This window comes from Marmota monax, unplaced genomic scaffold (assembly GCF_021218885.2).
Source record: "Marmota monax isolate L192 unplaced genomic scaffold, Marmota_monax_Labrador192_F-V1.1 WCK01_AAM20220418_F8-fsc00011, whole genome shotgun sequence".
In the NCBI taxonomy this organism is placed as follows: Eukaryota; Metazoa; Chordata; class Mammalia; order Rodentia; family Sciuridae; genus Marmota; species Marmota monax.
The window spans coordinates 17,392,691-17,415,798 of record NW_026693082.1 but is presented as its reverse complement, the minus strand read 5'-3'; the positions used below and the strand labels follow the sequence as shown (position 1 = coordinate 17,415,798).

The window sequence follows — 23,108 nt, the reverse complement described above, 5'->3', positions numbered from 1 at the left end:
GGCTTGCCAAAGTGTCAATCACCCTGTTTACTGCAAGACCAGTCACACCAGAGAAGCAAGCGCGGACCAAGACTCCTCCTGCTGAAACCTCATCCCTGTCTTTTTTTGTGTGTGTGTGGTGGGAGGGGTACTGGGGATTGAACTCAGGGGCCCTCAACCACTGAGCCACATCCCTAGCCCTATTGTGTATTCTACTTAGAGACAAGGTCTCACTGAGCTGCTTCACACCTTACTGTTGCTGAGGCTGGCTTTGAACTGGTGATCCTCCTGTCTCAGCCTCCAGAGCCCCTGGGATTACAGGCGAGCACCACCGCGCCTGGCTCATCCCTGACTTTGATGTACTCCCCCTTTTTTGAGTTGTTCAGTTCCAGCTCCTATCAGGACTGGAAGACCCATCAGGCGCTCCACTTTAAATCTAATTTCTGCTTTTGTCTGTATTTCTTTCTGATTACTTAGACTTCTTATTTTCTCAACTTCAGACCTCTTGGGCAGGAAGCTACTCTGTGGGGATGCTGGCCACCTAGACACCTAACCACATGGGCGGACTCCAAGGCACACAGCACACAGAGCACATCAGAAAGCAAAAGCAAGCCATTGGCTACTCTTCTGCTCTGCAGATGCACTTTTCTATCAAAGTGGTGTTTCAGCAGTCATTGCTGTAAGTCCCCTGATTATCTGTACCTCAACAAGCCACAGGCAAAGCTGCTTACCTCCTGAAGGTGCACCTGTCAGGCCGAAGATACTTGAATACTTTTAGCAGTCGGAGCATCAAGTGCACACACACGTGTTAAAACACACAAACAAAATGGGGCAGTGGGCTTCAACCTGGGGGCACTTTCCAACACCCCTCCATTGTCAAAGCCCTCCCTGACAAATGCCAACAGGAATTTTCACATTTGAGTTTGGCAGCATATTTAGGGTGAAAACAGACACTGGAGTGAAAAGTAAGGAAAGATAATGGTCATCTTAAAAAAAATGAAAGGAAACAACACTCATTATTCACATTCTCTCTTTACCCATCCTGACTGTGGGTGATACCTGATGGGTATCTCTCTTGCCATCCATTTAATACACTAACTTTATCTGGGTGTGGCACAGGTTTATAACCCCAGCTACTAGGGAGGCTGAGGCAGCTTCAGAAACTTAGCAAGACTCTGACTCACAACAAAAAACAGAAAGGGCTGGGGATGCATCTCTGTGTTAGAGCCTTCACAAGCATGCATGAGGCCCTGGTTTCAATGTACAGCACCACAAACAAACAAATAAATAACAACAACAAAAAAGACCAAACCCCATACCCAGATACTTGGCTTAAAAAATACAGGACCCTTCCTATTGGACGCTTAAAACCTGACTGAACTATATCAGTTTCACTGAACTGCTAACAAAAATGAACTTAAAAAGTAGAATGTATCCTGACAAATAAAATGAAGTAACAAAGGCCATTCTCCTTTTTCTCTTAAGGTGTTCCAGATCCATTATTAGAGTACTCAATTTACTTGTTGCAATCCTTAAGAAAAAAATCAACATGAAGATGGCTTTATAAAAATAGAAAAATACAAAAAAGAGGTCAAAGTTGTGTTTGAAGGTATTTGGGAGTTTTTTTTTTTTTAAGTGTGTTTGAAAACCCAGAGAAAACAGCGCCACATTCATTATTATTAAGAGTGGGAGGACAGAGTGGGTAAGAATAGAATCCCTGCGCAAACCCTGTCAACAGTGATTAGCATTTTCAAATCGGATTCACAAAATCTCGGCCTAATCAGACTGGCTGTTTCCCTGTCAGCAACAGCAGACATCATTGTTTCAGGAGGGAGCAGCTGCTGCAGCCTCCAGGGGTCCCCCACAGGGCGCAGGTGACTTCAGATATTATGCGGCAGCTGTCATCCACCTAATGAAAGCATGACTTCCAATTGATGGAACCAGGGCCCAGCAGGTGTTTCACCTAACACTCAGAGTGAACTGTGCTCCCTCCTGGCCCTGCCCAGAGATGTGCAGTTCCTGTCAGCTCAGCAGTACTGGCTCTTAGGTCCCTGTCAATGGCACACAGGCATTAACAGGGTGGACCGGGGGTCTGCGCTCACGCTGCTGGGTGCCAGAGTGTTTGCCTAACATGCACAAAGCCCTGGTTTTGATCCATCCCCAGCATGACCAAGAAAATCTTGCTGATTCTTTTATTCTTTTATGTTTTGTTTTCCAGATGAAAGATCACCCCCCTCTGTAATTTGGGGCTCCCTATAGCTTATCACAATTTGGTAAAGTCTACTTTTTTGGGGGGTACCAGGGATTGAACCCAGGGGTGCTTAACCACTGAGCCACATCCCCAGACCTTTTTTAATATTTTATTTCTAGACAGGGTCTCACCAAGTTGCTTAAGGTCTCGCTAAGTTGCTGAAGCTGGCTTTGAACTTGGGATCCTCCTGCCTCAGTCTCCCCAGCCGCCTAGATTAAAGGTGACCATACCCAGATGGTAAAGTCTACTTTTAAACAAAGCATTTATTTTCTCCCTACTTGATGATCCCTCCAAAATGATGAAGCTATCAATGAATATTTTCTCTTATATTCCCTCATTTTTTTTTAAGCCAAGAGTGTTACAGTAAGAGCAGTTTATTGAACAAGGATGCAAGAAAAAGGTTCAGTAGAAGGTGAAAGGAGAAGAGCAGGAAAGGTGACCACTTATCCTGGGAAAGCCCTTGAATCCCTGGGAAACAGTGGTTGGAGATCAAGAGGAGGCAGAAGGAGGATGTGAGAAGCATCTAGAACCTCAAGGTGCCCCCTGAGTTTGCAGGCAGTCTGGCTGGCTATGCAGCTGAATCCAGCTTTTTTTTTTCTTTGAAAGTTTTTTTGTTCTTTTTATGAATCCATCTTATTGAGGGGGTGTCCCCCACTCACTGAGGCTGTCTGAAGCACTGGAAAATGTCAAAGCTCTTCCAGTTGTGGGGCTACCAAACCTCCAATACCATGCTCTGCAGCAGCAACCCAGGTTGGCATGATTAAACTCCCCGGGAAGTTCTCCAGGGTGCTGGCCACTGCCAGCAGATTGGGTCTTGGTGGCAGAGCTCTGCCCATACATGTGCATTTTTACAGTCGTCATGGAAATATGCAATTTATACCCACTTTGCCTTACAAGACTTCAACTGTGTGACATCTTAGATATCTGAATAATTTGAGGTTCAAAATGAAAATGACTGAAGCCAGGCACAGTGGCACACACCTGTAATCCCAGCGGCTCAGGAGGCCGAGACAGGAGGATGGCAAGTTCAAAGTCAACCTCCACAACTTAGGGAGGTGCTAAGCAACTCAGTGAGACCCTGTCTCTAAATAAAACAAAATAGGGCTGGGGATGTGGCTCAGTGGTTGAGTGACCCTGAGTTCAATCCCCAATATGGGGAAGGAAAAAAAAAAAGAAAAGAAAATGACTGATAACTACTACTAACTAAAAGGACAGAATCAATTCTTTCATTCATTCAATATCAGCAAATACATGAATAGCTCCAAATACCAGGTACTTGAGAGAGAGGGGAAGACAAAACAGAGGGTGGATTCCATCCCCAGCACGGAAAAAAAAAATGTGTTTATAGTTATAAAGGAAAAAAACTACGACCAGATTGAGATATTTCCTGTAGAATGTCTTCACCATTTCAAAGGAAATTCAACACATTTTGTAGTACTAAAAGGTTTTGAAGTGTGTATACTTCTTCCTTATACAAAACATTTTAGATCAGTTACAACAAAAATATTTACTTAAGTGATAAAATATATACCAGAATTAAAAAAATATTAGCTATAAAAAGGAATAAGCATCCAGATCAGAGGTCAATAAGAATATATTTACACAGATCATCTTTTGTTGTTATTATAGAGCTCCAATATGGTTCTGAGCTTCCAGGCAGTTTGAGAGAAAAGGGAGAAACATTTATATTGTCCTTACTTTCAGAGAAGAATACACAAATCAATTTTTTTAGGAGAAACTAAATTTCTCCTTACACTTATCTGAAAAAGAGATTTCTAATATGGGTTTCACATTCAGAGTGACATTAGTAACTACTGTTCTTCACATGAAACAGTTATATCATTGATTATTGTAATATGTGGAAAAATGTGCATCTTTGACTTGAAGAACTGAGGTACAGTATATTCACATAGCGGAACACTCTGCAGTCAAGAAAGATAAATGCCTCAAGAAGGGGCTGTGTGGGGGACATTTCCTTCAGAACAGGAAGCAGAGAGATCAGAACATAATTCCACACATCAGACTACAGCTCAAGGCCCCATCAATAAAGTTATGTGTCATTTTACCTTTAACAACTGTGCTTGCAAAGTAGACTTACTCTTAAAGTAGGTGGTGGACATGTAGACATATTGTTTAGTATTTTCAGACCTTTTTTGTATGCCTAAAATGTTGTAATAATTTAAAATTTTTTTTTTGCAGGGATGCAAGTTTGATTCAACATATGGAAATCAATAAGTATAATTCATCACATCAATAGACTTAAAGATAAAACTCATGATTGGGGTTGTTGCTCAGAGGTAGAGCATTCACCTAGCTTGTGCAAGGCCCTGGGTTCGAGCCTCAGCACCACATAAAAATAAATAAATAAAATAAAAGGTATTGTGTCCATGCACAAATAAAAAGTAAATATTTAAAAAAAGATAAAAATCATACTATTGTATCAACTGATGCAGAGAAAGCATTTGACAAAATACAGCACTCTTTTATGTTCAAAACACTAGAAAAACTAGTGATAGTAGGAACATACCTCGACACTGTAAAAGCTATCTATGCTAAACCCAAGGCCAACATCATTCTAAATGGAGAAATATTGGAAGCATTCCCTCTAAAAACTTGAACAAGACAGGGATGCCCTCTTTCACCACTTCTATTCAATGTAGTCCTTGAAACTCTAGCCAGAGCAATTAGAAGAAAGAAATTAAAGGGATACGGATAGGAAAAGAAGAACTCAAACTGTCATTATTTGCTGACAAGAGGATTCTATACTTAGAGGATCCAAAAAACTCCACCAGAAAACTTCTAGAATTAATTAATGAATTCAGCAAAGTAGCAGAATATAAATCAATACTTATAAGTCAAATGTATTTCTATACATCAATGATAAATCCTCTGAAAGAGAAATTAGGAAAACTACCCCATTCACAATAGCCTCAAAAAAAACAACAACAACAACAAAAAACCTTGGGAATCAACAAAAAAGGTGAAAGACCTCTACAATGAAAACTATAGAACAGTAAAGAAAGAAACTGAAGAATACCTTAGAAGATGGAAAGATCTTCCATCCTCTTAAAAAAGCATGTGGGTGGGGGCATTTCAACAGAATCCTCGTAAATGCACACTTATTGGCTATTTTATAAAGTGGGGTGAATGGATAGGCAAAATTAATATTGTCAAAATGGCCATACTACCCAAAGCGCTTTACAGATTCAATGTGATTCCAATTAAAATCCCAATGTTGTTCCTTATAGAAATAGTAAAGGCAATCATGAAATTCATTTGGAAAAATAAGAGACCCAGTATAGCTAGAGCAATCTTTAGCAAGAAGAGTGAAACAGGAGGCATTAAAATTCCAGACCTTAAACTATACTGTGAAGCTATAGTAACAAAAATGGCGTGGTATTGGCACCAAAATGAACATGTAGACCAATGGTACAGAATAGAAGACACAGTGACAAAATCACATAATACAGTTATCTCATGCACTTCTCATAAGCTATATACACTCAATCAACAAATATATGAAAAAAATGTTCAACATCTCTAGTAATTAGAGAAATGCAAATCAAAACTACTCTAAGATTTCATCTCACGCCAGTCAGAATGGCAGCTATCAAGAATACAGACAACAATAAGTGTTGGTGAAGATGTGGGGAAAAGGCACATTCATACATTGCATTATATTACAAAGGCGCCAAAAACATAGAGTGGAGAAAAGACAGCCTCTTCAACAAATGGTGCAGGAGAACTGGAAATCCATATGCAGCATAATGAAAATAAATTCCTCTCTCTCACCATGCTCAAAACTCAACTCAAAGTGGATCAAGCACCAAGGAATTAAACCAGAGACCCTGCACCTAATAGAGGAAAAAGTAGGCCCAAATCTTCATCATGTTGGATTAGGCCCCAACTTCCTTAACAAGACTCCTAAAGTGCAGGAAGTAAAATCAAGAATTAATAAATGGGATGGAATCAAACTAAAAAGTTTCTTCTCAGCAAAAGAAACAATCAGTGAGATGACCAGAAAGCCTACATCTTGGTAGCAAATTTTTACCATACACACATAAATAGAGCACTAATCTCCAGGATATATAAAGAACTCAAAAAACTTAAAACCCCCCAAACAAACAACCCAATCAATAAATGGGCTAAGGAGCTAAATAAACACTTCTCAGAAGACATATACACTCAATCAACAAATATATGAAAAAAATGTTTAACATCTCTAGTAATTAGAGAAATGCAAATCAAAACTACTCTAAGATTTCACCTCATGCCAGTCAGAATGGCAGCTATCAAGAATATAGGCAATAATAAATGTTGGTGAAAATGTGGGGGGAAAGGCACATTCGTACATTGGTGGTGGGACTGCAAATTGGTGAAACCAATCTGGAAAGCAGTATGGAGATTTCTTGGAAAATTGGGAATGGAACCACCATTTGTCTCAGCTACCCCAGTCTTCGGTCTATACCCAGAGGACTTAAAATCAGCAAACTAGTGACTCAGCCACATCAATGTTCATAGCAGCTCAATTCACAACAGCTAAACTGTGAAAGCAACCTAGATGCCCTTCAGTAGATGAATGGATAAAGAAACTGTGGTATATATACATAATGGAATATTACTCAGCATTAAAAGAGAAAAAAATTATGACATCTGCAGGTAAATGGTTGGAGTTGGAGAATATCATGCTAAGCAAAGTAAGCCAATCCCCCCAAATCAAAGGCCAAATATTCTTTGTGATAAGTGGATGCTGATCCATAACAGGGAGGGGGAAGGCATGGGAAAATGGGGGAACTTTGATTGGGCAAAAGGGAGGGGAGGGAGGGGGAGGGGAGGAGAGGAGGGGAGGAAGGGAGGGGGAGGAAAGGGGGGAGGGGGAGGGGAGGGGGAGGAAAGGGGGGAGGGGGAGGGGAGGGAAGGGGGGAGGGAAGGGGGGAGGGAAGGGGGGGAGGGCCCAGGGGGTCAGGAAAGATGGTGGAATGAGATGGACATCATTACCCTAGGTACATGTATGACTGTGCATATGGTGCGATGCTACATTGTGTACAACCATAGAAATGTAAAGTTGTGCTGCAATTGTGTACAATGAATTAAAACCCACTCTGCTATCATATATACCTAATTAAAATAAATAAATTTTAAAAATTTTGGAGGGTACTGGGGGTTGAACCCAGGGGCACTTTACCACTGAGTTCCATTTCCAGTCCTTTTTATTTTTTAAGACAGGGTCTTGTTTGGGGGGGGGGAGGTCTCTCCCTCTGGAGATGGGTTATATTCTCCCTTGAATGTGTATCTTTTTTCCTAAATAAATCTGTGTCTGATGGAAAAACAAGACAGGATTTTGTTAAACTGTTGAAGGCCTTGTTAAGTTTCTGAGGCTGGCTTTGAACGTGGGATCCTTCTGCTTAGTCTCCTGAATCCCTGGGACTACAAGTGTGCTCCACTGTGCAGGGCATAATCTGTTTTGTTTTGTTTTGTTTTTTGTTTTTTGTTTGTTTTAGCGGGCTCAGCAACCAGTTTTACTACCCCTGTTCTTTGGCAGATTTTGAGTTCAAGGGACAGCTTAAAAATCAATTCTATAAACAAATGAGCTGTGGGAAATATTCATGGTCTCTTATCTCCCATACTGATTATTAGGAAAGAAGATATTTTGTAATTCCAGCAAAATCTGGTATAGACACATATTTAACTGGTAAACACCCACACCTAAATGATTACCAAAAATTTTGCTTCCTTTTTCTTTCTCAATGCTATGGACTTTGACTTCATGTTATCTAAAGATTTGTCTAGATTTAAGCTAGTTCAAAGTTACAAACAATAAGATATTTTGGCATAGTTTTAAAAAAGAAAACAAAACAGGGTTGGGGATATAACTCAGTTGGTAGAGTGCTTGCTTCGCAGGCACAAGGCCCTGGCTTCAATCCCCAGCACCACACACACACACCCCATCCCACCCCGCCCACACACACACACACACACACACACACACACAGTTTAAAAAAGGGATGTGGGTGGGGGTATTTCAACAGAATCCTCTTAAATGCACACTTATTGGCTATTTTATAAAGTGGGGTGAATTTTTAAGGACACAACGATATAAAAAGTGCAAACTTTGGAGTCAGAAGAAACCAACTCAGAATTATGCCAGCTACTTTTCAGGATCTGGTTTCACCTCTGTAAAATGGGGAGAATAAGTAGTTTATGGGATGTTGTAAGAAAAAAATTTTAAACACAGAACTGTTCCAGGCACACAGTGGGTGCCCAATAAATGTGATTACTATTACAGCCTTGGTGTAATACTATTGTTTGCTTTGGTGTAGGTTCTGCCATTCAAAAAGGACCTAAACTAAGTCTTTTTCAGTTCAACACTTATACGTTGGTTATAAAGCCAAGGAAGCCAAGGCTGTTGCTTTTGAGCAGCTTTTAATCAAACAGAAACTCTTCTAGCAATTTTCAGGGCTTTTGTTTTGCTTTAAGTTTGGTACAGGAACCGGGAGCACTAGAAGGGCGGCAGGCTCTGTCCACAGACTCGGGTATCAGAACTCGGGGCCATGCAGCATCTGGCCAGAGGCCAGCGCGCCAGTGTCCAGGTCCCACCCGGATCCTGCCAGACTTCCAACCACGGGGAAGAAAAGCCATCATCTCCAGCGGAAACTCCCTGGAATGGGGAAGGTTGGTCCAGAGGGAAGCAGCAGCCCGGAGCGAGACACTCACCAGCACTAAGTGCACCAGCGCGTCGTAGCAGAGCCAGGCTAGCGCGCCGCGGTCCGCCGCCCCCCGCCCGCGGCCCAGGCGCAAGCCCAGCGCGCAGCCCGCCGCCAGCAGCGCAGCACACAGCAGCAGCGAGCGGCCGGCCGCCGCCCCCAGCCCCCAGCCGGCCTCCATGCAGAAGCTGCCCGCGTGCGCAGCCGGACACCGGAGGGGGCTCCCGGGGCGCGGCGGGAGAAGGTGGGGCCGCGGGCAGGGGCGGGGCGCGGTTCCGCTGTGGCCACGCCTCCAGGCCAGCCCGAGAGCCCAGAGTGTCACCAGCGGTTCCCGCCGTCAAACCGGTTTACCCACCTCCATCAAACCTGCTCCAGGCTAGTCCCAAAGCACCCATAATAGGGGCACATATTTTTGATACGGTTTGATGGCGGGGTGGGTAATGGGGGCGCTTCACCACTGAGCTACATCCCTAGTTCTTTTTACTTATTTAAAATTTGAGACAGCGGTCTCCCTAAATTGCTTAGGCCGGCCTTGAACGTTCGATCCTCCTGCTTCAGTCTCCCGCGTCGCTGGGATTACAGGCATGTATCACCGCACCAGGCTGATGCAGATTTTTTTTTTTTTTTAAAAAGGGTCAAAACTTTAACCACAAAACTAAAGTCTGATGAAAAATTTGCCTGGAGACGGGATAAATTTCGGGACTAAAGTGTCTAATTGGCCTTGCAAGTCTGTTTTTAATGACCAGCAAGCTTTTTTTTTTTTTTTTTTTAATGTGGTGCTAGGGATCAAATCCAGTGCCTCACGCGTGCTCCGCAAGTGCTGTACCACGGAGCCACAACCTCAGCCCACCAGCAAGCTTTTTAAAGCTCATGTGGCTATTACTTCCATTTGTGAAAAATCCAAAAAATCAGCAAAAGGGTCAGAGAAGCACTAAATCATATCAGGATGGCACTAGATGCTTTTACCTACCTTATTTTACTTCACAACCACCCTGTGAGGTCGGTAGAAAAAGACACAAATACTGTATAATTCCACTTTCATGAGGTATCTGAAGTAGTCAGATTCATTATACCCATTAAATAATTCCTCTTTTCCCTTTCCCCCAGTCTGCGCTAAGTATCATCCTACATTGTGGAGACTGATTGCCAACAACATAAATATACTTAACAGTATTGAACTGCATGGCTAAGATGGTAAATTTTATTGTCTGTATTTTATAATTTAAAAAAATGACTGCCTGCAGTTCAAAACCTTTCCCCCGCAGCCACTTCCTATACCATTTTTTTATACTTTTATTTTATTTATTTATGTGGGTGGTGTTGAGAATAGAATCCAGGGCCTGGCATGTGCTAGGTGAGTGCTCTATGGCTGAGCCAAACCTCAGCCCCTTCCTATACCATTTTTAATGTAGCAGATATCAGATTAAATTCTTTTATTTACACATCTATTGCTAGTTTCATGCCATTATAATAATAATCTCTATTAGGCCATGGGTTGCTAGTTGCCCAATTAAATAACTGCTGACTGAAAAGTGTATATGGTCAACCTGCCACCTAATGCTCTGAATTCTCTCCTATAACTTAGAAAATCTATGATTATTCTTCTTTTCTTATATTCAGTTTATTTCTCAACTGCATTCTTCCCACCAATTTTCTGACATCCTCCTTTAGTGATTATCCTATTGCCCCTTCAGAGCAAAATAGAAAGCTGATGAGGAAACTAATTAGAATCACTATCTTCATATTCTGCCTCTGTTCCTCCGTCCTTTCTACTTCAGTATCTAACTTCCTAACCACACTGATCAAGGGACAGTGACCTCCAGATCACTAAAACCAAAGGATAGTTCATGTCCTTACCTCGCTTCATTGCTTAGCAGCACCACCGGGCACTGAAATCTCTTTCCCCACTATTTCTTTTTCTTTACAAACTCACCCTCTACTAATGTGCTCACTGAATGCTGGAACTCCATGACACTATCTTAAGCCCTTTCCACACTTCAGACACTAGACCCAGGCAGTCTCATCCTCACCCGCTACTTTAATAAAATCATCCAAGTAGGCAGAGGATTCAAATCTCTAGCCCAGGTTCTCCTCTACTTTCCGGATCAATATTTCCAACGGCCCTGCGAGGCAAGTCTTGGATATTTCAACTTAATACAACCCAACTGAGCTCGCCCTCCACCTCCATGTCTGTCTGATTCTCTTCCCTATCCCATGTTGCTTCCACTCAGTTGCTATAGTCTTGGGATTTGGAAATCATCCTTGATTCTTCCCTAGCTCCATATCTAAGGCATCACCAGCTCATCTGTTTTAGCAGGCGAGCATCTCTTTGTCAATGTTCTTCATGGACCAAACAGTCCATCACCTCTTGTCTTGGTGTTTCACAGTATGAACAGTAACCTCTGTCACTAAAATCCTGTCCTTAACAACTAGTGATCCTTTTTAAACATTAATTTTCTGTCATTCCTCTTGCTTAATAATTCCCCATTGTTCTTCATATGACCTACCAGACTGTAGGGTCTGGCCTCTATTTTTGGAGCCCTGATTAACTCATCCTTCTCTTCATTATAGTCTTTGATTTGGCATCATTTGCTTTCACCCACTTGAGCTTCCTGTGGTGCTTCCCATGTAGCCTTGCTACATACTCTTCCCACTGTCAGGAGACTTTCCAATCTGCACAATGAACTCCTGCATTTTCACCACAATCAGATGTGGTAATTTGGGGAAAATTTTAAGTTCTCTTTACTTGATGACAGAACCTTCTTCACATGGTACTTGTAAAGTGCTCCTAAGTGGCCAGCACTTAGTAAGAGCTTGCCATCAGCCTGATTGTCATCTACTTAACCGGGCCAATTCTGTTACTCTCTTTTTCCTAATATTTGTAATAAACTTTAACTTTTCCTGTGATATTATAAAGTATCCTGTGCCACAGCATAGAACCTGGCATGGGATAGGATGCTCCACAAATATCAAAAGACACCAAGAGGATACCTACAGACAAAAGAATATAATTGTATGAGGAAAATGAGCTGAATTAATATAAAATTCTGACATTTAGGTTTGAATAGAGTAGCTGCCTAAGTACTGGGCCAAACAGAATGGAGACTTGTCACTTGATCACAAATCTTATAATGACGAAGCTGGTAAAATAACTGAAATACTTGCTTCCACACTGTAAGTGGCCAGATAACTGAATGCTCCCATTCCACTGTACTCAGAAACAAGTCACACCACACTATTTATTGTTAGGGTTTATCAAGTACATAGCTGACGTAAGTCGTCCAACAACTTTATAACATGAAGGGAGGAAATGCACGGGGTATTCAGGCTGAGAAAGGGAGCTGAAGAAATAACTAAAATCTAGCCCAAAATTTAATTTATGACAGACATTTGAGAGAGGTGACTTTTGTTTAGGATTAAGAATTTTATGCCAACTAAAGCTAGCCACAAAGTAGAACAAGCTCCCATTGTGCATCTCATCTGTCACTCAAACTTCTGACTCTCATCCATAAGACAGCTTGCTTCAGTGGTAGTGCGCTCTGGGTTCAACCTCAGAACCAAAAATTAAAAAATTTTTAAAAATAAAATTGATTTTATTCTTAAAACATTATACACAATGTGTACCTTACTGTGTTAACACTGAGAATTGCATTTTACTTACCACCTAGTTCAGTTGCTGACCCATGAAGATATTCCTTGTTTATTATGGCTTCACACATTACCTAGCACAAGACCGTGTGTATTTGTGGTCCCACAATTTGAGGAAAGAGAATACTCAAGAAGGTGGATAGCAGTTTGTTAGGGTAGGAAAAGGGACATTGTAGAAGAAATTCCCTGAAGGGAACCCTTTCTTTATTGCATGGCTCATAGTTCCCTGCAGTTTTTTGTTTTGTTTGTCATTTTTCGGGATGGGGAGCAGTGGGGATCAAACCCAGGGCACCTGCTACCACTGGACTCTACTTACTGGGCTCTAACATCAAGCCAAACCCCTCAGCCTTAACTTTTTTTTTTTTTTAAAGAAAGGTCTGGCCAAGTTGCCCAGTCTGGCCTTGAACTTTCAATACTCCTGCCTCAGCCTCCAGAGCAGCTGGGATTAAAGGTATATGTCACCATGCCCAGCTTTGCTCCCTAGCTTTTAATCATTTAATAAACTTGTAAGTTTCCTGGGGGGGCCAATATCTCATAGTGCATCAAGTGATTTTCAAACTCTGCTGATTTTCTAGTCCAATTCCAGCTTTCCCTCATAGAATTTAAAGGTCTTCAACTAAAAATGTTTGGAAAACACTACAAGAAGGTCTTGAGATTTAGCGATTAACACATTTGTTACCTGTTTCATATAACCCTGTTTTTCAGCTACACGGCAAATTTTAAAAGTTGACCAAGTAGTCTCTATTCCCATTTCAAGCCTGTGGAATAGATGGGTGTAGCACCTTCTACAGTTCCCACAGGAGGATGATCTGGGAAATGAAGTGAGGTTTGTATGTTAGTCAACTTATTGTTTTGTGACAAATACCTGAGAAAAACAACGTGAAGGAGGAATGACTTATTATGGATCATAGTTTCAGTCTACAGTTGGTTGACTCCATCACTCTAGGTCTGAGAGGCAAAACATTATGGTGAAAGGGTATGATGGAGGAAAGCTTCTCAGCTCATAGCAGCCGGAAGTCAGGGGGAGACACAGGATGTCATAACCTTTAACTAGGGGACTGGGACAAGACAGTTCCCAACTGTATGCTCCTAGTGACCCACTTCTTTAACCATGCCCTACTTATAGTTTCTACCACCTCCTAATAGTTCATTCAGCTATCAGTGGATTAATCCACTGACAGGGTCAAAGCCCTCATGATCCAATCATTTCACAAAAGCCCCATCTCTGAACATGGCTGCATTTGGCAACCAGACCTTTAACACGAGTCTTTGGGGAACACTTCATATCCAAACCTTAATAGTCTGCCTCTGATTTTTCCTAAAACTTAGAATAAAGAAAAGGCACATTTTTTGTCTCCTATTTTTTAATCTTACGCATTTGAAGAAACCCTGAGACTATTCACATAACAAAGTCATGATTTAGACTTCTTCATTTAAGACAGTGGTTCACAACCAGGGAAGTTCTGGCTCCCAGGGAAAACCTGACAATGTCCACAGGCATTTTTGGTGGTCTTCACTGAGGGAGGAGGATGAGGTACTAACATCTACTGAGTAAAGTCTGGAAATGCTGCAAAACATCCTACCATGCACAGGACAAACAGAAGAAATAATTATCCAGACTAATATGTTAATAATTAAGGATTGAGAAACCCGTACATGGGCCAAAATTACTAGAGGGATTTCTTGGGCAAATAAATTGTGGTAACAGGTTGCATCACCATGTCATTTTCCCAAAATGCTTTCTCAATTTTTTACAGCCCTGGGGATCAAACCCAGAGCCCCTTATTCACTCTACACAAGTGCTTTACCGCTGAGCTACATTTCCAGCCCATTTCTCTTGATATAATCTATACTGTACCTGCACTGTCTCTCTCTAGATCTTTCTAGTATCTTGAGAATTATCCTGTGGTTGTTTCAGCTATCTAATCAAGTACAGCATCTATATGAACAGTTCCTTCTAAGCCTCACAAGTATCAGTAGTGGATAGAGAGCACTCTTTGGGATATATGCCTTAAAACTTACAGCTTAATATACAGAAGTTATATTCTCTTTCCCCAAATAGACTTAATTCAAACTTCCCAGAGTTTAATGAGGGATAAAAATATTAACCATCATGTAAGATAACTGAATTTACCTGAAATAATTATATATTGAGTCCCCTGAAAAGGATAACCCTTCTGAAGGAAATGATGGCAAGATTATGAGTACTATCACATTTATTTACTTAAACACTGACTTCTTTCAAAAATAATTTGAAGTGGCATTATACAAAAGTAAAAATATTTCTATACTCAAAAGTTTGGCTGCTCCTTTTTTCTTTTAATTTATCAAAGATTTCATTTAGAGCCACAACCTCTAAGAGGTTAAACTTTCAGGTTTACTTCGATTACTATTTTCTATGTTACATGTTTTCAAGGGTTAGGCAGGATTAAAGTTTGTTTCATGAAAGTCAAAATCATACCACCTTTTCAAATAAATGGTCTTTTTCTAAGTTACAGTGCTTAAATCTGAGATACATCAGAAGAGGGTCACATAATGCCAAAGGCAGAGAATGCAATGATACAGCTGCAAGCCGAGAAATGTCAAGGGTCGCCAGCCACCACCAGAAGCTAGGAGAGGCAGGCAGGATCCTTTGCAGACTCACAGAGAGCCTGGCCTAGTCATCACCTTGATTTAGGACTTCTAGACTCCAGAGTTTATGATAATAATTTCTATTGTCTGAAATCACCTGGTTTTTGATGTTCTGTTATGGCATCTTAGGAAATTAGTATAGCTGTTAGTACATATTATTTGTCACAAAATACTCCAGCATAGTTATTGGTCATCCTTGTTTGTTATAGTGGGAAAGACATAAATATACTCTCAAAGAGTAATTCATGATTTACCTCAATGTGTCTGATAGTTGAAAATCATTCCAAATTTAAATTTAACCATACAAAACCCAAAGTTAAGCAATATTTTCAGAAATAAGTCTTTCAATGTTTTATCATATTTGATAGCAGCTTTTTTTATTGGTTACAAAACCTAAGCCCATATACAAAATTAAGAACACGTTTAGATGCCTCTTTTGAAAGAACGTTTTAGTCTATTTTAACTGAGTTAAAAAAAAATAAAAACAATGCAATTTTTAAACACTGTTTTGAAAACTTAAAAGTGCAGCAATATACTTAGTTTCCTTTATCTATGAAATGGTGCAATTCCAATTCAAAACTGGTAAGGTCACAACAAACTGAATCAAGCAAATGCACACATTTGTCTGCACTACTTGATGCTAATGTTCACTTAAATGTTAGTTTGCACTTAAAACACAAGAGGAAATAGGAATCATTATAGTAAAGGCCCAATTTTAATCTCAGTGTGTGCCAAATTTGAAAGGTAACTGTCAGTTAAGTATAAGAGTCTGGAAGAAACAAACTTGGAAGAGAGACAATTCACAATATCCAGACAATTTGTACTTTAAGGTTTTCACCAAGTGTGTGACCTTAATTTGATTTGATTTTGTTATTCCTATTTTTAGTGAACACCACACAGTTTGAAAAATTTAGACGATAGTGTCTGAACAGGATGCATTTACCATATGAAGCTTTAACTCAAAATTTGGATAAAGAAAAAAAGGCACAATGAACTTCAACTCAATTTTATGTGCACAAGAGTTGAAAAATCTGAGCCACCTTAAAGAGAAATTGATTCTAAAATTTATAAAACCTATAAATAATCAGAGGCCAAACCACTATATTAAAACAGATTCTCTAGCAAGTAAAAATCTTGCAGTTTAAACATACGCTTGTATCCACTTTAGATACAAGACAAAACTCACTCTTTAAAGTGGCTCCACCTTGGCAGATACATATATTTGTAATGAACGCACACCTGCTATGTATTGTTTATCAGTGAAAACACCCCAGTTGATTCACAAAGCTCTGATGGCATCTGTCTCATCTTCATCACAGTAAATACACCCCCCATAACTAAATGAGTTTAGATTTTCTATCCCTTCACATCAATGCATTGGGAAATTATGTCCAGTAAACAAGAGCAACAAAACCATTTCTGTGACAGCACAAATTATTTAGTTTAAAAATTTTCAAATCCATATTCGTTCATTAATAACTGGGTCAGACAATTTACCAAAAGCAATAACTTTACATAGTAATACCAGATTTTGCAGAACTACTTAAAGATGACTGCAAATCAGGCTTATTATGTTAAATAACTGCAGATTATTCCTCTACACAGATCCCTGTTTGAATTTTTTTAATAAGTGCAGATGCTTTTAGAGTAGGATCTGAGTGAACTTTCCCAATACTCCTAGAATGAAGTCTTATAACACTTCTAAATAGTTGCTGGTTTGTTGCCAACCACATTATCAAAAGCACTGGTTACTAAGTAAAAAATGTTTTAAGACTAAATTACAGTAAACATGAAAGCTCCACAGTTTAAACCCAATATAAATCAACCATATCCAATTATCAGATTAGAACAAAAATATTAACTCCTGAAAGCTGAAAGCAAGATTTTATTTTTTTAAACATCACCAATGAATATTTTAGACCTTTGCAGTTTTGTTTTTTTCCTTTGTAGACAGGGACTCTTGCTTTCAACTTAAACAGAAGTTCAAGTCTGTAACAGGTTGCAGCTCAGGTAAAATACCATGCACAGCATTTGATTACTTCAAAACAGCAGGAACACACAGGCTGAAGTGAGTGGTCAAATAGGGCTTGCTGTTCTCAAAAATTAGGTATAATGGTGAAAGCATTACCATCCATATCTAAAGTTCTTCCTCCAACCCTGGCTTCTGAGGCAGATAATAAACACATCAATTACTGGTAGATGAAGTACAGTTTTTTAAAACTTATCTGTTTAATCAATAACCAAGTTTCTTGTTTTTAAGTTACTTTTTTTGTGTCAGTTCCACCAATGAAAATCATTTGGCTTGTACTTTAAAATCTATTCTTCCTCATAAAGAATATGAAAATATGTTTGTGGAGGACAATGACGGAGGCTCAGATCATACTGCACCTCTTCAGTCTTCCAACGTGAATATGCATCATACCAAAGTGTCTTGATCCACAGTGCACCATTTTCCAAAGGAATACCAACGGGCAGCTGACATGCCACCACTATGGAATATTTTAAACTGGAGACTGCAGTTGTCAGCATGTGGCACCAGGGACCGGGGAAAATAGGGTAGTTGAGATTGTTAAGAATTCTAAAACAGTTTAGGAAATCATGCATATGCATTTACAGTCCATGTGAGAGTGACTTTTGGCAACTGCAAAGTGACTGAGACATGGCTTGCTTTAGAAGCATCAAAACGAAGAGGCATGTGTTTTGGAGCCTTTTTTGCTGTTGTTCTTATCATTTGGTAGCCATCTGGTGGTGCTTCATATTGAACATGAGAAAGATGCTGCACTCAATTGACCTTAAAAATTAAATTCTTTTGTTTGAAGGTTGGCTGTTGGGTCGAAATTGTAAGTACCTCCTTGTGTTGCTTCAGGAATGAGGCTAGGATCTTCGTCAATCTATAAAAAACCAAGGGTGTGAAAGGTCCTGATTATATGGTGATACTATACATTATGGTATAATTTGAATTAATTCTTTACCACTTAGGAGAAAATTCTGTATAAATTCTGTATAAATCACCTAAAACATTTCAGCAAATCCATAATAATTTTATTAAGAAATTTAACAATTTTAAATTGGAAATGAGGGCTGGGGATATAGCTCAGTTGGTACAGTGCTTGCCTTGCAAGCACAAGGCCCTGGGTTCAATCCCCAGTACCACACACTAAATAAATAAATAAATAAATAGGAGATATTTTAAGAAACTAACCCTTTCTTAAATTTCTGTGTATTAAAAATATATCTAAAAATCTAAATACATGTTATTTCTATAATTACTACTTCTTAATCAGTTAATAGTCCTCAAATGCAACAAGAGCTGCTTTTATAATATTACTTTCTGTTTGGTTTAACTTTTTGTTTTTTGATACTGGGAATCAATTTCAGGGCAGCTTTTTCCACTGAGTTATACCTCTAGTTCTTTATTTTATTTTTTATTTCGATATAGGGTTTCCATAAGTTGCTAAGGCTGGCCTTGAACTTGTGATCCTCCTGTCTTAGCAGCTCTAGTCACTGCGATTACAGGCATGCATCACTGCATCCTGCTACAATATTACCTTATAATTAAATTCTGGAGTAAAGTATTTAAGAACAAGTGATTGGTGGAGCACCTAATAGAAATACAGTATAAACTTAAGTCATATATTACATATAGGTTTTAATTTATACACAAACACATCATATTTTAATATATACTTACATCATCACCAGAGAAATATTGATCTATGATTTCAAATGCTAATTTATATATGTCTTCATTTTCATGTTGCTGCAAAACTTCAATTTTCTCCAAACCTGATAAAAAATATCAAAATAATTAAGGAGACACTAATGAAAACTGTGTACATAAATCCTAAGGATTTCAACACACCCTTTTCTTCACCCAAAGATGACATCTAAAAGATGAGCAGCATCCCACTGATTTCTTCCTCCTTAGAAGCCTTTGAGGCACCCTGTTTCCTCAAGTAGGCAGTCTAAAAAATTGCCTAAACACTCCATTTGATAGGTATGTGGCACAGGGATGTAAAAGGAATTTAATTCAGGTTACATGGCAAGTTAGTGACAGTACTAAATCTGTGATTTTTTTTCCAAGATTGTGAATAGGGTTCTTGTCTCCTACACCATAACAAACCTGTAGAAATAACAGTTCAAAACAGAATTCACAATGTCATCAGTTATAGTTCTAATACATTTATTTCATGCATTGAATGCATAAATTTATTAATCTAAAAAATTAATATTTTTCTTTGAAATGTCTTTTTGACTATGCTATGTTGAAACAGTTGCATTTTTAAAAAGCTAATAATATACATACCAGAAAAATGGAAAAACAGGTGTCAAAGATAATGGTTGCAGTACTTCATAAAATTATAATAAGTAAGCATTGTGTTCTATTTATAACTCCCATTCAGGGAAGTGAAGATATTGATATAAAACTGAATCGTAACAATTCTGCAAGTTGCTCAAACTTTCTGTTATGAACCTGATTACATTGCTAATTTTTAAATATTTTAAGTAAAACATCTAAAATCAATAATGAGCAGTAAGATCTCTATTCTTTCTCATTAAAATTTTAAAATAAAAATTTGTAGTAATAACTTCATCACACAGTTGTAGCAATCCTACCATTACAATTGGTAGGATTAAAACAAAATATACAGGTGATTAAGAAATCATTAACCTTTTCCAAGAACATGAAATAATATTTCCCAAAGTGAGGTACACAGAATCACATGATAATATGTGTGACAGGGGAAAAAAACTTTCCCCCAAGAGTGAGTTGTTATGAGGTCTCCCTGTTTTGGATTGTCAGCTTCCAAAACTGTGAGCTAAATTAGACTTTTTTCTTTATACGTATCCAAACCTCAGGTTTTTTTGTTTAGCAATGGAAAATAAACTCATAAAAGTGCTCAACTACTTTTCTTCAATCAATCCACTCTTACCTCCACATTCTTCAATTATTTCAGCTATTGTGCTTGCTTCATCACCAGCCATTATCAGAATGTTTTTTAGACCATCTAGAACCACCTGAACCACTTGAGAATCTTTTACTGACAATAAATTACAGAATGGTGGTATTACATTCTGTTGTACAAGGTACTCAACCTAGATCACAAAATAAAGTACAGAGATTAAAAACAATCAGCAATCTAAATTTAAGAAACTAGTGTACTTTCCAATATTAACAATTGTGACAGTTAAAAAAAAAATTTAGACTCACTTGATCTTTTCTGCCACTTATTGTTAAGTTGCTAATTGCCCAAGCAGCTTCTTTTTGTGTTCCGAAGTCCCCCTAAAGGTTAAAAAAAATATAAATGAATGAATTCTTTACCCAAAAAATCTTGGTAATAACAGGTTAGGAAAGATGATGAACCCACAATGACTGACCTTGGCAAGCTGATGAATAATCATAGGGATTAATCCAGCATCTATTACAGCTTGAACTTGTTGCTGGTTGCCTGCCGTTATGTTGGAAAGGAACCATACAGCTTCCTAGAATTGAAAAAAATACTGTATCTTTAAAGCTTTTCATATTTTTATCTTAACATATTATATATATATATAATAACAAAATCACCTGCATTATTTTCAAGTGACTACATCTAAAAAGTGATCTGGTTATATATAAGACCTATTTAAAATAAATTAGGACACTTCCACCTATAAGCTAGAATTATTCTAGGCAATGGTGATACAACAGTGAACAAACAGATTAAAATCTTTATTCATGGAACTTACATTTTTGTGTATTTTTTCCCTTTAACAGGCAGAAATAACTATAAGACTGAATTTTTCTTAATCAGTTGATTTTTAAGACCTTTATTTTATTTATCTTCATGTGGTGCTGAGGATCGAACCCAATACCACACAGATGCTAGGCAAGCACTCTACCATGAGCTAAAGCCTCAGCCCACAAGACTGAATTTCTGAACACTTTATTAAAACTACTTCTAATAAAAGTGAATTGTTGGGCATGGTGGGGCATACCTATAATCTTAGTGTCTTGGGAGGCTAAGACAGGAGAATCATAAGTTCAAAGTCAGCCTCAGCAATTTAGTGAGGCCCTAAGCAACTTAGCAGGGCCTCCCTTCACCCTCCCCAAAAGTAGATTGTTTTATTTCAAAAAGATGTACTCCAAGATATACTTGTTCAAGTATTCTACAGAAATCAAGCATCAAACTAGTCTAGGATGGATCTACAGACATTAAAAGATTTATGAGCCACAAACAGGCTTAGTATACTATTAATGTTAAAGGTATATACCTTCTTTTACTTCTAATGTTAATTTTGTTTTCCTTTTTCTTTCCTTTTTTCCCCCGAACGCTGGTGATTCAACCCAGGGCCTCATACGTGCTAGGCAAGAATCCTACCACTAAGCCACACATTCCCAGCCCTCTCCTCAATGACTGAAAGAGTTAATTATAAATTTATTCTGCCATGTAACTGTGGGTAAGATGTTAACAACTGATGAACCTATGTTTAGAGTACATGGGGGCTTGCTATACTATTCTTGCAAATTTTTTTGTAGGTTTAAAAATTCTTTTAATTAAAATGCTACGGAGAAAAATCAAGTTGGAAAATTCTAACTTCAGGGTTTTCTGGTTCAAATAACAAATTCTCAAACTAAAAACCTTTTGAAGCAGCTGCTTGTTGAACCTGAGTATATATCTGTATGAACTTTTTCCCCACTGATACCTTCACTTTAAGAGCATATTGTGGGGCTGGGACTCAGCAGTTGTGCAATTGCCTGGCATGTCTCATGAGGCACTGGATTTGATTCTCAGCACCATATATAAATAAATAAAATAAAGGTCTATCAACAACTAAATATATATATATATATATATATATATATATATATATATAAAGTGGGGGCGGGGAGGGGTCACATCGCATCCTAGGCCAGAACCACTGTCACCTCTGTCTGGCTATTTCATTTCTTGGTCATTTCCAATTACAGAATACACTAAGTTATAAAACCCACCTATATGGTTTAAATTTCCTCAGTAAAAATAACTCGCCCAAAACTTCTGGCTTCTTTCTCTTCACTATAACAAATATAGCTATAAAATGTAACTTTTTTGGGGGGATACTGGGTATTGAATTCAGAGGCACTCGACCACTGAGCCACATCCCTATTTTGTATTTTATTAGAGGCAGGGTCTCACTGAATTGCTTAGCACGTTGCCATTGATGAGGCTGGCTTTGAACTCACAATTCTCCTATCTCAGCCTCCCAAGCCGCTGGGATTATAGGCGTGCACCTGCGAACCCAGCTCCAAAGCTTAAAATCTTAAAAAAAAAGACATTTTAAAAAATGATCTTTGAATTTAAGCATTCCATCTTAGGACACATTCTAATTTTGTTAGTGAATAAATTATGATCTGTTTGTTTAAAAAATGTAATAGTTATTTTGGTGGGGGATTTTTGCCTATACTTGTACCTAGTGGCTACAATTTAATAATTATTGCTACTGTTCAATCTGTAAAAACACCAAGCAGTCTAAAAATGTTGTTTTTTTTCTTCTGTAATGACCAGGGCAGTACTCACAGGAAGCAACTAAAAGCTAAAATAAAACAATTATAGAGTGGGTTTAAACAATTTTCTACTGTAGTGGTTTTTGAAGAAAAATACAAACATCTAGAAATAGAAACTAGGGAGGAGGTGGTTAAAAATGAAAGATACAAAGAGAAAGAAAAACTGTGAGGACACTCCATGCCTTACCTTATTTATCTTCTCTTTTGGATGTGATAAGAGATTTGGGAAGTGTGACAGGACATCACAATTGAGAACAACCTGGGTCTGCTCATCAGTGCCTGTCACTATGTTGCCAACTGCTCTGAGAGCTGCAGTCTGGAGAGGGGATAAAATGTTTTCCATGAGTTTATTTCTTTATAATGAAAC

General features: G+C 38.7%; 2 protein-coding genes across 7 annotated transcripts in view; both read right to left on the bottom strand.

The window, feature by feature from the left end:
* Window positions 1-9,160, bottom strand: part of Ebpl (EBP like) — an 84,023-nt gene extending 74,863 nt beyond the window's left edge. For 5 of the 6 annotated variants that reach the window (XR_009227764.1, XR_006853849.2, XR_006853851.2 and 2 more), the window contains exon 1: window positions 8,945-9,160. Coding sequence is in view for 3 of the 6 variants with exons in the window: in XM_058582557.1 (XP_058438540.1) it covers window positions 8,945-9,115 (171 nt within the window). In the remaining 3 variants the exon portion in view is untranslated. The remainder of the gene's footprint in view (window positions 1-8,944) is intronic. The other variant, XM_046454201.2, reaches the window with a different exon arrangement.
* Window positions 9,161-15,573: 6,413 nt separating this feature from the next.
* Kpna3 (karyopherin subunit alpha 3) overlaps window positions 15,574-23,108 on the bottom strand; it is a 76,957-nt gene continuing 69,422 nt past the window's right edge. Inside the window, exons 12-17 of the mRNA XM_046454103.2 lie at window positions 22,929-23,057; window positions 20,593-20,697; window positions 20,426-20,497; window positions 20,148-20,310; window positions 18,905-18,999; window positions 15,574-18,104 (exon numbers count right to left, since the gene is read on the bottom strand). Of these exons, the coding sequence (XP_046310059.1) occupies window positions 18,006-18,104; window positions 18,905-18,999; window positions 20,148-20,310; window positions 20,426-20,497; window positions 20,593-20,697; window positions 22,929-23,057 (663 nt within the window). The 3' untranslated portion in view covers window positions 15,574-18,005. The remainder of the gene's footprint in view (window positions 18,105-18,904; window positions 19,000-20,147; window positions 20,311-20,425; window positions 20,498-20,592; window positions 20,698-22,928; window positions 23,058-23,108) is intronic.